The 16242-nt window shown below is 40.6% G+C and overlaps 1 protein-coding gene across 4 annotated transcripts; it reads right to left on the reverse strand.

The window, feature by feature from the left end:
- Nucleotides 1–13: 13 nt before the first annotated feature.
- LOC132911225 (F-box/LRR-repeat protein 2) lies at nucleotides 14–15492 on the reverse strand. Of its 4 annotated transcripts, none has more exons than XM_060967692.1 (9): nucleotides 15314–15492; nucleotides 9569–9802; nucleotides 9293–9360; nucleotides 8873–9002; nucleotides 8108–8569; nucleotides 7233–7424; nucleotides 7047–7148; nucleotides 6450–6665; nucleotides 14–5873 (listed from the first exon to the last, which is right to left on the reverse strand). In XM_060967692.1, the coding sequence occupies exons 1-9, from the start codon at nucleotides 15341–15343 to the stop codon at nucleotides 5766–5768; spliced, it is 1542 nt and encodes a 513-aa protein (XP_060823675.1). In that variant the 5' UTR covers nucleotides 15344–15492; the 3' UTR covers nucleotides 14–5765. The 4 variants fall into 4 exon arrangements, with proteins under 4 accessions (XP_060823675.1, XP_060823678.1, XP_060823677.1 ...); XM_060967695.1 differs by lacking the exon at nucleotides 15314–15492 and adding an exon at nucleotides 13552–15279; XM_060967694.1 differs by lacking the exon at nucleotides 15314–15492 and adding an exon at nucleotides 9879–11075.
- Between the last annotated feature and the right edge of the window lie 750 nt (nucleotides 15493–16242).

Consider the following 16242-nt stretch of genomic DNA (forward strand, 5'->3'; position numbering starts at 1 on the left):
AAAGTCGACGAAGTTTGTTCATTTAAAATTTATTTCTAGAAGAAATACGTCATTGCGGTAATATATATGTTATATGTTATTCAGAAGCCAAAAATATTCTCCGTAACGGGAACAGTTTCGATCGATTCCAAATGTGTATCGATTCTCCGACCATAATATAGCCCACGTGAAGAATGACAAGACAGCGCACACTAAACAGAGCCGATCGTTGTCTCGAATATACTTTTTATTATACATACATTAATGAAAATATATACATGGTAGACTGTAGCTTGTCGAAGCAGCGAAATGTCAATGTATAATCAGCTACAGTATTCGCACACGAATTTCCGTGTTACAATTACTGTTCTTTTTTTTCTTTTTCGATACGCTATCGCGACGTTCCCTTAAGTTTCTCTTTAATAAGAAGCAGAGATCGTCGTGACTTTAGGAGGCACGTATAGGCCGACACGTGTAGACCATTAAATACGTTACGCTCTTATCTTTAAGAATTTGTTTTTTCAACCGTGAACCGAATGGATCTCGATCGTGATCGAGTTTCTTTTTTATTTTATATATAGTATTATACTACTACATATATATATATACATATATGTATGTACATATACACAGTACTATAGTACTATAGCATTTGATACTTTCGCTGGCTTCGATTAACATCTGAATTCTTTATCTCTCTCGTTCACACCCTCTCTTTCTCTCATTCTTTCTCTCGAATCTCACGTTTCTTTCCTATTCTACAGCACAGCCAAACACTTGCTCGATCACTCAGCTTGAAAAGCTTCGTTTCATCTCCTTTTCACCCTTCCTCTTCCCTCTTCCTGTTCGTTTCTTTCTTTTGCATCATTCTTTGCAATCGTCGTTACAACACGATCTCTTTCTTACGGCGACATATTGTGTGTTATTATACCAATAGACTACAACACTGCCATCGGTGAACAATTCTTTTTCCCTTCCTCTTCTTCTTCGTGTTCCCTTTTGTTTCTTCTTTTCAATGTTTCGTTCGTTTATTACGATAATCTTCGATTTCAAACGCGAATGAACACCAACGTACATCGCTTTCGAAAATCGACCGCGATTTCCTAATGCACGACCAACAGGATTCCCGACAGGCTCTTACGTCTCGTAATGTTTCCACGTAACGGGACTCGATTCTATTATATTCGACATGCAATTTGTTGTACTAACGATTCGTTCATTTCATAGAGTCGCGAATCGTTCGTAATCGATCATCAAGTCACCGAGTCTCGATCATCGATCACCAACCCATCGTTTACTAAAAATAACGTTTCCACAAGCGTTTACAATGACTAAGAAACTATACATTTTCCTCTCGATAGTTTTATCCGTTTGACTTTCTCTTTTTCCTTTGCCACGGACGATTTTGAACTGGTTTTCAATACGTTGAAGGAATATATTTAAAAAATCGTGCAACAGCGATGGACATTCAAATGTTTTTCCCGTTTCTTACGCCGAATCGAACCAGCCGTACGTATAATTTTGCAATCTTATTAAATGCCGTGTAACGGGTTAACCGATGCGAATAATTTAGTAGCCTTACCGTATCGAGACTAGGTTTTCTATCTGTAACATCGTAAAAATGCATAGACGTTCGCGTATATAATGTATAATATCGTATAACACAGAGAAAGAAGGTTAAAACGTATTCCACGTTCTTGAGATCTGACGATTCTTTTCGATTTTCAGTTTCGAAAATTGTAGCACGGATTGTTTCACGGAAAACGTTGAAAAATACTTGACGCTTCGAATGGTATTCAAAATATACAAGTTCCCGGCTAACTTTGACTATTTACACGGTGCACGATATCGTTATACCAAGAATTTCATAAAAGAAAATATTTCGATCTTTCGCGGTTTCTTCGAGTCTACTCCAAGTATTTAATTTTTCGATACTAAAAGAGATTTCAGGTGTATCACAATCGTTGATACACCGAATGTCCATCGTTAAATAATTGCGCGTGGGTGCACGGCTGTCGGGCGCTCGACGAGTTTCGTTTCAGCCAAAGAGAGAGAGAGAGAAAGAGAGAGACCCTCGAAAATTCTTAGCGGCTGGCACATATGAGAGTCTTTTGTTTCGTTTCATTATTATTAGTTTTTAAATCTTGTACATCCCCCGCCACACAGTAATTATTCGTGGAATTTCGACTACGTGATTATATAATTTACAAGTTTTGCGGCGGTTCAGGCACTGCGATTGACTTCATATTTTGAGCCGAACTCGATCGAACGAGGCGCCTAGCGACAGTCGTGCGTACGTTCGCGTGTTATTTTTTCACGATTAATCGAATATGCGGAAAATTTCAACTAAGTTCGTGGACGAAAGAACGCAACAGATTCCTTCAACGAGACCCGCGAGTGATAGAGTGGTGTTATTGTTCGTTTGTTCTTTCGCGTTGAAGCCTATCCTGCTGATTCCCCTTCGTGCATCGTTCAATCGCTAAAATTAAAAAAAGAAAAAAAAAAAGAAGAAAAAAATTAATGATTCGATTCCGAACGACACATTACGATGATCACGTTATTTCTCACTAAGGATGACATGCAGCGTATAAAACATATCATATCTATATATTTATTTTTTACTGGATTTTTTCCCTTTTTTGTTAATATATATACCTCTTGTATATTTGCATTTATATATATATATATATATAGTTCCTTTATCCGGTATTCTGTTTACACGCTATATATTAAATATATATGCGGTGTACGTTCTTACGCGCTAACAAGGATTAACAATCATCTATACGATTCTTTTATTCGACGCAACGACACGCGATTCACGTACATGGCTGGCTCCTCGAAATTCGTCGAAACAACGGGAAGAAGAAAAATAGAGTGCGTCACGTGGCGATTCTATTGCATATTTTGGGATGGACCGTCGTACTTGTTCCTTTTCATATAAGTTCGTTTTGTCTCAACGATCGAACATTCCGCCAATTCAGGCAACGCGAAAACCTTCATCGTAATAGCAATCAGACATCCTGCCTACTAATGCGAGAAAAATACGAACGTTTGACTGTCGTTTTCGCGTTGCTTCCAGCTGTTGGAATTAAAAGTTGAATGTTCTGTCATGAGAATTTTCTCATAATCGAAAAAAGCTCCTTTCCTCTTCTTCGTTCTATTATTCACGCGACACGAAGACGTGATCAAAATTTTCTTCGCCAGTTGATTGTTATTATGGTATACGCTTTGCCATCCTGAAACCCATACTTCTAAACGACAAATATCCTACCAAATGTTAATCTCGATCTTTCTTCCTCTTTTTTTTTCCTTTTCCAACGAACGGGAACAAATGCATCTTTGTTTCGTGTACCGTTCTATTCTGTCCTCTTTTTTTACATTTTTATTTTGTTTTATTCCGAATTAGTCCGACTCTTTCTCGTTCTTTCCTCGTATGTTATATAGCTATATGTACTCACGATTCGAAGATCGCGAAGCAAACGAATTTCCTAGTACTGGCACGTCCACGACGTATAGTCACGGGCACGTGCGTAATACGTCCACGGTACTCGTACTGCCACCATACCGTAAAACTAAGCTTAAAAAGTAAAAATCCGCCAGCGAGTCGATCGCTGGGCCCAAGTGAATCGGGTTATTCAACGTATCAACGTTTTGATTCGTTTTCTCAGTCTGTGCTCTCCTAGTCCATGACGAATTAAAATACGAACAAAATAATAATAAAACGAAAGGAGATGAAAAAAAAGAAAATAAAAAGCTGTATATACGAATGTTTGGGTCGTTAGGAGGTGGAACATAGTACATTAGAGACTCGATAAGCGCGACTCGCGAACAGAACCAGTTGTCCATGTATTCAGCCGTTTGTCTGCGAGTTCTTGTAAAATGTATCATAAACGTACTACCAACGGACGCCAACAGTAATTAGATGGGAGCTTCGAACACGACAGATCATCGCATCTTTGTCTTTCTTTCCCTCCTGTCTTCTTCTTCCTTTTCTTTCTTGTCGTTTTCTCTTCGGTTCTTTCCTAGCAAGAAGAAAGTCAACAACCGTGCCGGATTCATCTAAGTTTCACGTTTCCGTCCTCGTTAGATGCGTTAAATCTCGCGATGTGCACGCCGGTCTCATTAAAAGGAAAAGAAAGAAATTCGTAGGTGTCGCAGTTACCAGTCGCGTGTGCGAGATCGAGAATTTCGGTTTTGGTAGACAGAAACACGTATCGTCCGTTTTCACGAACAATGTGTATGTATTTAGTTTAAAACGAACGACGGTACACGGGTCGATCTATGGTTTCGCGGTGAGATTCAAACAACCTGCGATCACCTCTACGATTCTCGCGTGTCTTCTTCTCTTTTCTCTCTGTCTCTCTCTGTTTTTTGGTAGTTTCCTGTCTTTTCTATTTTTTTCTCTTTTTTAAACCATTTTTTTTCTTCGTCGAGTTTTCTTTGTGTTCTTTTCTTTTTTTCTCTTTCTTCTTTTTCTTTATCAATAACTTTATAATAGGCAGTGTTCGTTTGAGAAACTGCTACAGCAACACGCACACACGCATACATATGCACGTACGAAAGCGTGCGCTCACATACACACGCGCACGCACCACGCACACACACACACACACACATAAAGATACGAATCTTCGATAGAAATTGAATGTCTAGAATAATAGCACGGCTTTTATACGCAGCTTGAAACACGTTTTAACGCGACGTCGTTTTCCATTCCCTCCTTCGTATCATTCCTTGTTCTTTTCGTTCCCTTTTTCGAGTTCGAGAAAAGATCACTGGACGCATGCTGTATGCCGTTACCACCCGGAACGGATTGCGCGTACATTTTTCTTTGACGATTAACGTTTAGCAGAAGAGAGAATGCGTCGTACTAAAAAAATATATGTATATATGTATATATGTATGTATATAATACATATACGTATGTATATATGCTTATCGTTTTGTTTCACGTGGAACATCCGACCGCGAAAATTTCAGGCTCTCGATCGATACGTACGATCGCGTTTGCCCGTATAGGAGCGGACTGTGTCGCTTGGATAAAAAAATTGCCCGCTCTATCGCACGCGTCGTCATCGTCCTCTTCGTCGTACGCAATATTATTAGCGTCTTTGTCCTTTGTTGTCCCGCTTCCTTTTTTTGTCTTTTTTGTTTCGTTCGTTTCTTACCTTCTCGAAAAATCGATGCCCTACAAGTGTGAAATCCGGGAACGAAACGACCGCCAACTAAATCCAAGAATATCTTTTCCTCTCCTTCGCCGAATGATCTTACTTACGCACGTGATGAAACGACGGCGATTATTAGCAAAGCACGTACTATCGAAACTCAATAGAGTTCCAGTAGAAACGATATCATTGTACACCGTTGTACAGTGTCGAACAGCGGTGATAGAAACAGTTTTATAGTGAGCGGTAGTAGCAGCGACACATTAGTAACAATTGCAGCAGCAGCTGGTGGTTTTGTGTGTGTGTAGATGTGTGTGTATGTATGTGTGTGTGAGAAAGAGTATGTGTGTGTGTATTAGTTAGATGACGGTGATGTACTGTCCTTTTGTACTTGTTGCGTGTGTTGCGAGTCGAATTGGTATATCTGTCGAAGGAATCGCGATTTCATTCCCGACGAGGCTTGTTCTCACTGTTGACGAATGGCAACCAGAGTCTCGGTCTGGCAACCGGAAGAGAGAAGGTCCCACGATCGCCGTGTATCGGCGACCATCGAAATTACAAGTCCACCGGTAGCGTGGTACATCGAACGATTTGCATCAGAGCCATTTTTATGCGAAATCACAGAATGACGCAGCATCGGCAGTATCGCTGCCGTGATGCTCCTGCGCTTGGCGGCGGTGTCACTGGCGCGAAATACGCGTGGACTTTAATGTTCGGTAAATGAGCCTGAAACAGAACGAACCAAATGGTTCTTTAATTTAAGACAACAAACGATGGAGGAAGAAGCGAACAGAATCGTTCCGGGATTTCGGGAAAAATTGTTTGTTTGCTTTGTTAGTATTCACAGTTAGGCTATCCTAATTAAAATGCCCTACGTAGAATCTTTTCATTTTTATGGTATCATATTTGGAGACAAATTTTTAGAGTCAAACGAAAGTTCAGTTGAACGATAAGAAATTGAATACACTTGGACCTAATTAATTAATATGTAAGTACCGTAATAAATATAATAACATAACGATACTTTTAGTAGATACTACATATACTTGAAACTCTCTGTGCTTTTTATCTTTTAAGTAAAATTCGATTGCACGAAGAGCAACAAAGACGAAACGAAAATGCTTTCTATGTTTCAAATAATAGATAGGGCATTTCAACTAAGGAAAGAAGTAGAGATTTCACCAGTTTGAAGATAATCCTTGATAATACGACATTTTATCGATATCGAGTCGAAGGACGTTCAACACTCCATAAGCGAAATACTATTTTCGAGGACGAAATTAGGAACGTATGATACGGTACTCTGAGTCTACGTATGCCAGCTCTGGTGATCAGTTGACAGTCGTAAAGCTCGATGCGCTTGAGATTGTGGCAGGCCTGTAGAAGATGATCGAGGCTAGCATCTGTGATGAGGGGACAATTGTCCAATTCCAGCACCGCCAGATGTTCCGCTGCGCACGGCGAAATGGCCAACTGTCGGATGCCATCGTCGGTGATCAATTCACAGTGAGACAAACTCTGCGTTAAGAAAGTAACCGAGAAATTAGTCATTTGCATTCAAAACTATTCCTTTTATCCAGTTCAATCTGTGTCCTCGTTGAAGCAACAACCGGGAGCTTTTTGTTGCTTCTGTCGTTGCTGCATGTTGCAAACAATATTCAACAAATATCATTTTAAAGCTTTATTCGTACCGAGGTAACGAACGTTTGGATTTTATTTCGGCTTCTTCTCTTTCTTTGGTCCTTACTTCTCACGAAAAGGTAATAACCAACAGCTTTCGTTACTAGCGACAAAGAGGCAAAGAAACATAGAGAAACGTTGGCTGATCTTTTCAAGAAACACAGAACATCGACGTTGCTTCGATGAGGACACAGCTTAAGGCTGTTGAAATCCTCTTACCAGTTTCTCTAATCCAGGACAGCCCATGGCCAGGTGAACGAGGGTGATGTCTGTTATTAAAACGCACTCTTCCAGGTCCATCTTCTCTAGTAGTCTGCAATTCTGAAACAACGAAGAGAACGCGTCGTCCAGATAACATCGGTCTCTTTGGAATCACGGTGAATTCAGTCACGAGCATCAACTCACTTTGGCGAGAGCCTGAAAGCCCGTGTCGGTGAAATGAGTGCAAGCCACGCATTCGAGCACGCTAAGGAGTGGACAGTGTTCCGCCAGCGTGACCAAAGACGCGTCCGTTAGATTAGGACAATTCGACAAGCAAACATAATGTAATCGTGGACATCGTTCACTGAGTTCTCTGACTGCGTCATCCGTTATATTCTGCAACGAATCCGTTATCATGAATCACACACTAAATAGAAGATAACTTTCCAAATAGATTCAGCGTCGCGAGAAAGGAAACGTTCGACCAAATATTTTAACCAGAAACAATTTCTAGATTTCATCGGTTTGATATTCATTACGACGCCCAATCCGTAATCTTTACACTCGTATGCTTGCCCTTGTTATTCGATCGTTATTTCTGATTAACCGGGAATTTCATAATACGCGCGATAGATGTAGACTATGGTTAGATAATGTATGTGTATTATGACGAGTTGTTGTTCTGACAAATTGATCAGAGCAAGCAAATACATATATAGAGTAACTAGAATAATGTATTTGCACACAGCCTTGAGAGATTCTACGTTTTAACTTTCATAGTATCAAATTAGTATACATAATTACATAAAAATATTTGTAAATGGTCCGGAAAATTAATGTGCTTGGATCCAATTAATTAGTATGTAAATGTTATAATAAATACAATCACGTGCAAATATTTTTTACAGTCGATGAGTGTAGACATTTCGGTCTTTGGATATCTTGTTCGTCGGAACACGCGTGATCATAGTCTTAGAAACGATCTAGAAAATATCCAGGTGACCGCAATATCGAGTCCCTGTTGGCAAATCATACGAGCGCTAAAACATGGAAGTCACGTTAATTGCATTTGCAAGTACCCTGCATTCGTGTAAATTGATCGCTTCCAAATTGTGGCAGTAGCGGGCGAGACATTTGACAGCCCTGTCTGTTAACTGTCGGCAGCCTTTGCATAGAAAGCTACGGAGTTCCGGACAACCTCTCGCCAACGCTTCGACTCCCTTGTCGGTAAGTAACTCACACCAGGACAGATTGATGTGAGTGAGAAGCGGACAACCATTCGAGAGATCCTTCAGGGATATGTCCGTTATCTCGGGACACGAGTCCAAGTTTAGTCGTTGAAGTTTCGAACAGTGGCTGCTTAGGGCGGCGCAGGTAGTGTCTGAGATCTTTTTACATTGGCTAAGATTCAGTTCCTCGATATTGGTACACGACTGAGCCAACGTGCGCATCGAATTGTTTCCGATGCTCTGGCATCCCCTGAGAGACAGCTGCTTTAGGAAACCTCCGCATCGTCTCGATATATTTTCTATAACTGGTCCCTGCGTTTCGAACGTTCTAGTTAGTTTTGCAACAAATGAAAGATCTTCGAGAAAGATTTTTCTCTGCGCGATCAACGCGTTGCTTACCACCTTAATGAAAAGGTTTTCAAATCGGATCTCGAAGAGATTCGGCAATACGCGCTGGATCAATCGTACTTAAAGGTTCGTAGTAAAATCGAGTTCGACAAGTTTACAGTTCGACGTAACATCGTTCATCCTTTTGCCATCCGCTGAAGCGATGGCAGAGAGAAATAGCGAAAAACTTGACCGAGTGGTAAACAACGCGCCGAAGGTTCGATTTACCTCCACGTCTCGTTGGAAATCGAAGAGATCGATTCTTTGCCAATTGGATCCGTCGAGCGCCAACACGTTCCAGGCTTTGCTTACTTGCGCGCACCGGCATAGCGATACCACGTCGAGATACGAAAGAATTCTGCCAATAGTACGTACGGTAATTATGTTACACGTTTCCCGGTCTGACTATTCTTTCGAAAAGAAACTCACGGCACCATCAAGAAGTAAATATAACAACGATAATGATAAAATAATAATAATAATAACAACAACAATAATAATAATAATAACAATAACAACAACAACAGCGATGAAAATAAAAGAAAATAAGAAAAGAGGAGAGTCGTTTAAGCAAAGTAGGTCGACGAAAAAAAAACAAAAAAAAAAGAAAAAGAACAACTGATACAGGTGTTATACGTGTTACGATACCTAAGCAGCAATTCTTTTGGCAGTTTCTTATTAATCTGCGCCTCGTCGTCATGAAACACCCATGTTAGCTGGAACCAAAAAAAAAAAGAAACAGACCCGAATAAATTCACCTCGAGACAATTGTGAGATCGTTTCGTTGGGGATTTAGCGGAAGATGAGATCGAGCCCGCGGTAACGCGAACACGAGTTTCATTTTCAAAGGACACAACAGCGTTTAGCAGATGATAACGCGAAGCGAGAACAAAGTGACATGCGTGAGAGTACAAGTTGACCAACCTGCATGTAAGACTGCTTCATGGTCGTTACAGGGTTGTTGTGAGTGTGCGATTGCGACGTATAATAACCGGCCTGATGATGGTAATGGTGATGATGTTGGTGATGATGATGATGATGGTGATACGATGGATGCTGTTGCCTCCACCATTGACCGCTTGCACCGGAATCCTCAACCGCTTGTACCCCTTGCCCGACCTGGCCCCCTCCTCCCACGCCCACGCGACTTACTTTTTTCTAAAACAATGATCATCATCATCGATCATGGAAATCCTTCGCTTTTTACGTAAATCCTTATCCTACTAATATCAACCGCTATAAATTAAGCGCGTTCCCTTCTTCTTACAATCTTTCTCTCTTATAATTTTGTATGTCAGTCACGTGCATTACATACGTTCTTCATTTATTATATCAGTGTACGAAGACGACGCGGGAACAACTAGCGAAATGTTTCGTTGATTTCCTAATTTTTATACCAGTTCATTGCGACATAGTTGAAAAAGAGAACGACCTGTTAGACTTAAAATTATAAGCGTTTTCAAAATACGCGATAAGTCCGCAAATTATCCAATGCTATGACAATCAATATTTTTGGTATGCGAGAATTTTCTTTAAATGATATTGATCGATAATGAAATTTTCCTAAATGATAACACAAGCGATTCGTCGTATCGCTCTCCTGTTCCTTTTTCTATGTTCTTTCTACGTTCGATAATTCTTTAAAACTCGGTATTCTCGTAAATTTTCAAGATTGTACGTAACACAGAGGATTAATTCTTATTAACGTTCTCTCTCGACTAAGTTAAGTAGAAATCAGAGCGGTGCATTGAACCGTCGCGTTCATTGATTTTTGAGGTATGGCTAATAAATAGTTAATAGCACAGCGACGTGAGTTAAAAATGATACCCTTATTCCGACTTCTAAGCCAGCAATCCGAGAGAACAGAACGGTCGCGAGATCAATACGCGATCCGTTTTATCGATCCTTCTATAAATAACGTTTCGCAGTTTCGAATCTTCTAACGTGAATACAAAATAAATGCAAATCGGCTAAACAGGAATTCAATTCTAGAACGCCGCTCTTGACATGCTAACAACTTCGTTTAACGTTTCAGAAGCAATGTGGAGAGATGAAACGAAAAGGAAATCGACCTGTGGATCGAAGGCAGCGCAACAGTTTTCCGATAGGTTGCATTGATTACCTCCACTCCTCGTCGATTTACACAAATCATCTGATAAATTAGTATGTACGCTGATCGTTGAATTTTCAATGGATTAGCGAAAACGCACTTGACGTCGACGTTCAAGAGGCCCAGTGAGCCTCGTGTTCGTCGATTGCGTCAAAAGGTATAGAAACTGGCGATGTTTCGTAAAACTATCTGAACGAGAAAGAAACGAACAATCAACCTGATTCTATGTGAGAAAATAAATCGAAAATATAGAATAACATTTTTTTAGACGAACCGAATTTGAAGATCGAAGAACAGAAGTTCGCTATACTGATCGAAAAAATAAGACAAATTTCCACGACTCGAAGAAAACGTATTATATAACAATGCAATAATTAAACTTGAATTCAAATATCATAAAATTGTAGAATATAGGTAAGAGATTATAATAAAAAATACTCTGAATTTCACTTCATAATTACAATGTGAAAAGGTAGGATTCGATGATCTACGTTAATTGAAAAAAAAAGTAACGTAAATGAAATGTTGCCTCGTAAATGATAAAATAGAATTCTGCAGTTCTATGAAGAATGAATTATTACAACAGATTAAAAATTGAAATTCATACCTGTATTTCTTTCGTACCAGTTTATATAAATGGCATGCAACGACGAAGAATCTCTAAGGTTCGCTCACCTACCACGTCACCTGTATGTGACCTTCGATGACCTTGCGATGTAGGTCACTGAACTCGTCCTAACATCTCAGTTAGCCCTTTAGCTCGCAATGCAGCGTCGAGGTATCGTGTATTTTTACGATGGATCAAATTCTGCACCCGATTAATATCTACGTACCTAATAACCATCTACTAATTACTTTTGACAAGGCTTTCTTGTTTGAGCAAGTTGCTTAGACTCATAAAAAATTACATTTGCATTATTATCACACACATACACACGTACAGACGCTTCTTTTTTGTTACCTTGCGTTATTCAAATACATAAATCGTTGGAAAATAGAGAAGCACTCTTTTTCATTAAAATGTTTACTTCGATTGGAAATTGTATCAGGTGTGCAAAAGCGTCATCGAGTCGTTTTAGATTTCACGTATGAAGATAATTTATGAACGAAAGCATCTGTCGTACCAATTTTAGACGATGAAACAATCGTACATCGGTATAATACTGATACGTTTGACTTGAAAACAACAAAATATAGCATACAGTGACTGGCGAAAGTGTATATTTGAATAATTATCGTGACAAACTTTTGTGCAACGAGACACGACTGGTTGCATTAGTAAAATTTAAAAGCAAGTTGGAAATGCATAGAAAAGATAGAAACTATTTACCGTAGACATATGTACATTTAATAAGAAGTTAATACGTATCGTGTATAACAATCTTAAATATATATAATAAGTATTAAAACGAAGGGTTATCGATATTAAACGAATAATTAAACGTGACAATTTTGTAACTTCTGTATACATTTATAAATCTTAAATTGCTTTTAAATCTTCCTAATATGACTTTTAATATGATCACGATAGTTGCGCCTGATTAGAATGTTTATCAAAATCTTTCGTAAGACACACGGATTATATTTACGAGAGGTTGCTAGAGCTACGTTCGGAAACTTTCGTCGGTGCATAGGTTTATCGGTTTGACTATTTTTAGAGATCGATTTAATGATTTTGGAGTTAAAGCGTTAAGTATAAGGTTTGGTACGTAAGCTCGCCTTTAACGATCGTTTTTGTATGCAATCCAAGCTACGGTTCTTTGCACGTGAGTTCGAAATTTCAAGAAGATTGTATCAATCGCCGGCGCGGTGTAGAGAAATCGATCGACCATTCGATGGACATTCCCAATGTAACGTCATTCGCGAATACATCTGTCCGACGAATCCTTCCTGCGAAATCATTTCTTCGTTAAGAAACACGTTGCGTAAGCCGATACGAACATCGTATCGATTTATCGTCGTGTTTACACACGCGACCGTATTGTTTCCTTTGTTGTACGTAAACCTGATGTTTTTTAACATTCTCGTGATGTTCCTTCCTGATTCCAGGAGAAAGTGTAAATCAAAATTCGAATGGTAATTCGATCGATTTTGCAAAGATTTCTTGTGCAACGCGGAGAGATCGACGAAATTAACCTGATCGCTGCGTCGGATCGCGGCATAATAAAACGCGATTTAATGATTGCGCTTCGGCGCCGACCATGTTTATTATCTAAGAGAGAACCGTTCCATTTGGATCTAGAGGAGATACAACGGGTGACTGCTGTTTCTAACGTTCAAGACCTCCAAACACACGAGGGAAGTCCAATTCTAAATCATCGCGAGATACGCGCCATACCAATTAATTACGTGTCCGTACACGGTACTCGTGTAAGAGTATTTGAATACTCGTCGTAGAAAACATTTATGCGATACGACGTAAAACATTTTGAAATTTCGACTGTCATGATCGTAATGTGCTGTTCTGTGAAACCAAACTGATGATGGATATGAATGTTACAAGATATGTATTTACACGTTGCAAACACACGGTTCGCAAAAATCAACAAAATATTTGAACAGGTTTCCGAGCTTCTCAAATTTGATTTTCTCGAAAGTATATTCGTAAATTCGTTATTCCTGGTCTTATTTTTAGCCATAGAATCTCCCTTCATTTAAGAATTATACCGCTTTCTGATTTAAGATAACCATGTATCTGTATATAGCGTGAAACATTGGTTGCCTTCTATGAAAACTAAATTTCCTGAAAACTAAAACCTAGCATCAGATTACACGTGTATAGGAAAAAGTTACCTACTCAGAATCTTGACCCTGGCAAGATATTTGAAGGCCATGGAAATCGGCCAGGTGTTCAACCCTATTCCGGATAATTAAAGCGATGATACATCCGTACACGACGATTTCCTCCAATTCCAAAGTTTCGATCACGAGAAGAATATTCGGATAGAAGTGGACACAGCGGAGAAAACACGAGACACAGAACCAACGACTCGGCGTAGAAACGTGGTTGAGATCACGAGGAAACGCAGGCCAACGTCGCAGATATCTCCGAATTGGAGTCTCTGATCAGCAACGCGCGCCGTTTCTGTTTACACACGAACCACGTTAGCTAGCCAGATAGACCACGGTCAGCCAGTTTCCCTCCAAATCTGCAAGGTTGCAACGTGCTTCTTGCAACGATCGAATAGCACCGCGTGGCGGACAAGCCACGTTCTTCTTTGCTACAAACGTACGGTGACAAAGGGAACGACGAAGACGATGTGGATGGATGCACGGATCCGTTCATCCACGGCACTTCGACGCGGAACAAGGATCCGTGAGCGTAAAAGGCACCCACACAAATGAGACGCTGCACAGACGGATAGGAGGGGTGGTAAGAGAGGAGAGAGGGGAGGGCAGCTGGGAAGGTGGAGTGGGGAGGTAGGTAAAGACAAAGACGCGAAGAGACAGAAAACGGATTCGAAAATAAAGAGACGATTTTTCGTGACAATTGTTCGATTGTTTATCTGGCGAGGACAACGCTCATTCATATTCTAATAGCGTGTAACGATCGTCGAATGAGTAAGAGAGCTACGATGTGAGTGAGGAAAAAAGAAGAGGTAGCGAGGTACGAACCTCGTCGTTGACAACGACGATACTCTTCGAGTTTGCATAGGATACATCCATCGAAGATGGATCGAAGTAACCCACAACTGGCAGAACAGCACAGTTTGAGAGATTAATGTCCAGATTGAATATTCGACAACGAAGATAACGACGACGACGACGACGACGACGATAATGACGACGGCGACGACGACGACGATGACGGCGACGGCGACGACGACGACGACGACGACGACGACGACGACGACGACGACGACGACGACGACGACGACGACGACGACGACGACGACGACGACGACGACGACGACGACGACGACGACGATGGAACAAACGAGAAAGACAATGCGCGAAATGTGGGAACAAAACATTACACGAATGTAGATATGTACTGTTATCGTTTAGATGAGCGATTGCGATGACGACGATGACGAGGGTGACAACGGGCTCGACGAAGACGAAAACGAAGACGTAGAAATTGAAAGGGAACGAACCAAGGTACAGAAAGAAAGAAGAACAAAGGATGGAGTTGGCTGGTTGTTGGTTGGTCGATCAGAGAAATAGAGACGGTAAACGAGAAGGAGAAAAAGAGGCCGAGATAGAGACAGAGAGAGAGCAAGAGCGCGCGGTGATAGAGAGGTAAAGAGAAGGAAGGAGAGCGAGAAGGGAGATATACGCGAAATGGTAGCGATCAAAAAGTAAGAACTCCTTTAACTGTTCGTGAACGACGCATCGTCGAAATATGTTGTTCACCGTCGACTTTGATTGCTCATCGTCACGGCAAGAGGCCGAGAACCAACCGAGAAAACGTTGCCAAGCATTACGGAGGCCAGGGGAGCGGATCAGCTGTTCGCCTCGGCAATGACAACATTGGACACACGCACGACCCCCCCGTAGTAACTTTGACGCGCGTTTCATAGCCAGTCCGTTTACTGTCAGACGATGCATTGACTTACCTCGAGCCTGGTGCGCCCGGAGTGTATCATCCTTTTGCGTCGCGTTATTTTGCAAAGCTTACGGGAATACCCGCACGGTTTTACGGAAAAAATGTCGCGACCGAGCGAGTAGCTACGCTTCACGATAGAAATGGCCGAGTCTACTGAATATGAGACGTGCCGCCGTCACTGGTGGGGGTAAAGGACGACCGATGCATTTTCCCTTGGATCCAGATTCGTTCTACCTGATTGGTTCCTCTGACTCGACTTGGCGACAACGCAGCCAATCCTAAGCTTTCCAACCATTGTTTACACGCTTCTCATTGGATCGTTATTTTTGAGGGAGTGCGACGAAGACGTGCATCACCGATGCAACGATGCTAGAGACGCTTGCGTTGCATTTGCGAGGCATGTATTTATTCCATGCAGCTACAAGATTATTATTATCCTTTGAGCATCGCTGTTATCGACCATCGGTAACGTAATATCAAGATATATACACTGTCGACGTACAGAATAGACGTGAGATTATTTACTAACAAATGGTTAACAAGTAAAAGCAGAAGAAATTTGGTACAAAAGAATGTATCAAATATGTTTGAAAATATTGTTCACGGTAATCCTTTGTCGTAACAGTAGATTAATTTCATCGTAGTCAGACATAGTCGAAAGTGGAAGGAAATGTAAAAGATTGAGATTTCCGCTTGCTGTGAGTTGTATATGCTTCTACGCATTATGTTTTTTTGAGAAAATCTCTGAAATTATAATCAAATGTACATAATATATACCTGATAATACTTCATTATTTTTTTTTTTTTATTTAAAATCGTCAATAATCACGTTGTCAATCTTCCGTTACTTTAACTTATTAATTTCGATGCTTGCTCACGTTCTTTACACAATACTCTGGGTCTTTCGGATTCACTTCTCGAGTGATCCCAGATTTAGTG

The sequence above is a fragment of the Bombus pascuorum genome, chromosome 10, assembly GCF_905332965.1.
Source record: "Bombus pascuorum chromosome 10, iyBomPasc1.1, whole genome shotgun sequence".
Taxonomy (NCBI): Eukaryota; Metazoa; Arthropoda; class Insecta; order Hymenoptera; family Apidae; genus Bombus; species Bombus pascuorum.

What these genes read in the sequence shown, in the direction of transcription:
- LOC132911225 (XM_060967692.1), bottom strand. Translation starts at nt 15,343, where the DNA reads ATGATACACTCCGGGCGCACCAGGCTCGAG. An exon ending in CCGGGCGCACCAGGCTCGAG is followed by an intron (nt 9,803 to 15,313) that starts GTAAGTCAATGC and finishes TCATTGTTTTAG; the next exon opens with AAAAAAGTAAGTCGCGTGGG. An exon ending in TGAAGCAGTCTTACATGCAG is followed by an intron (nt 9,361 to 9,568) that starts GTTGGTCAACTT and finishes TTTTGGTTCCAG; the next exon opens with CTAACATGGGTGTTTCATGA.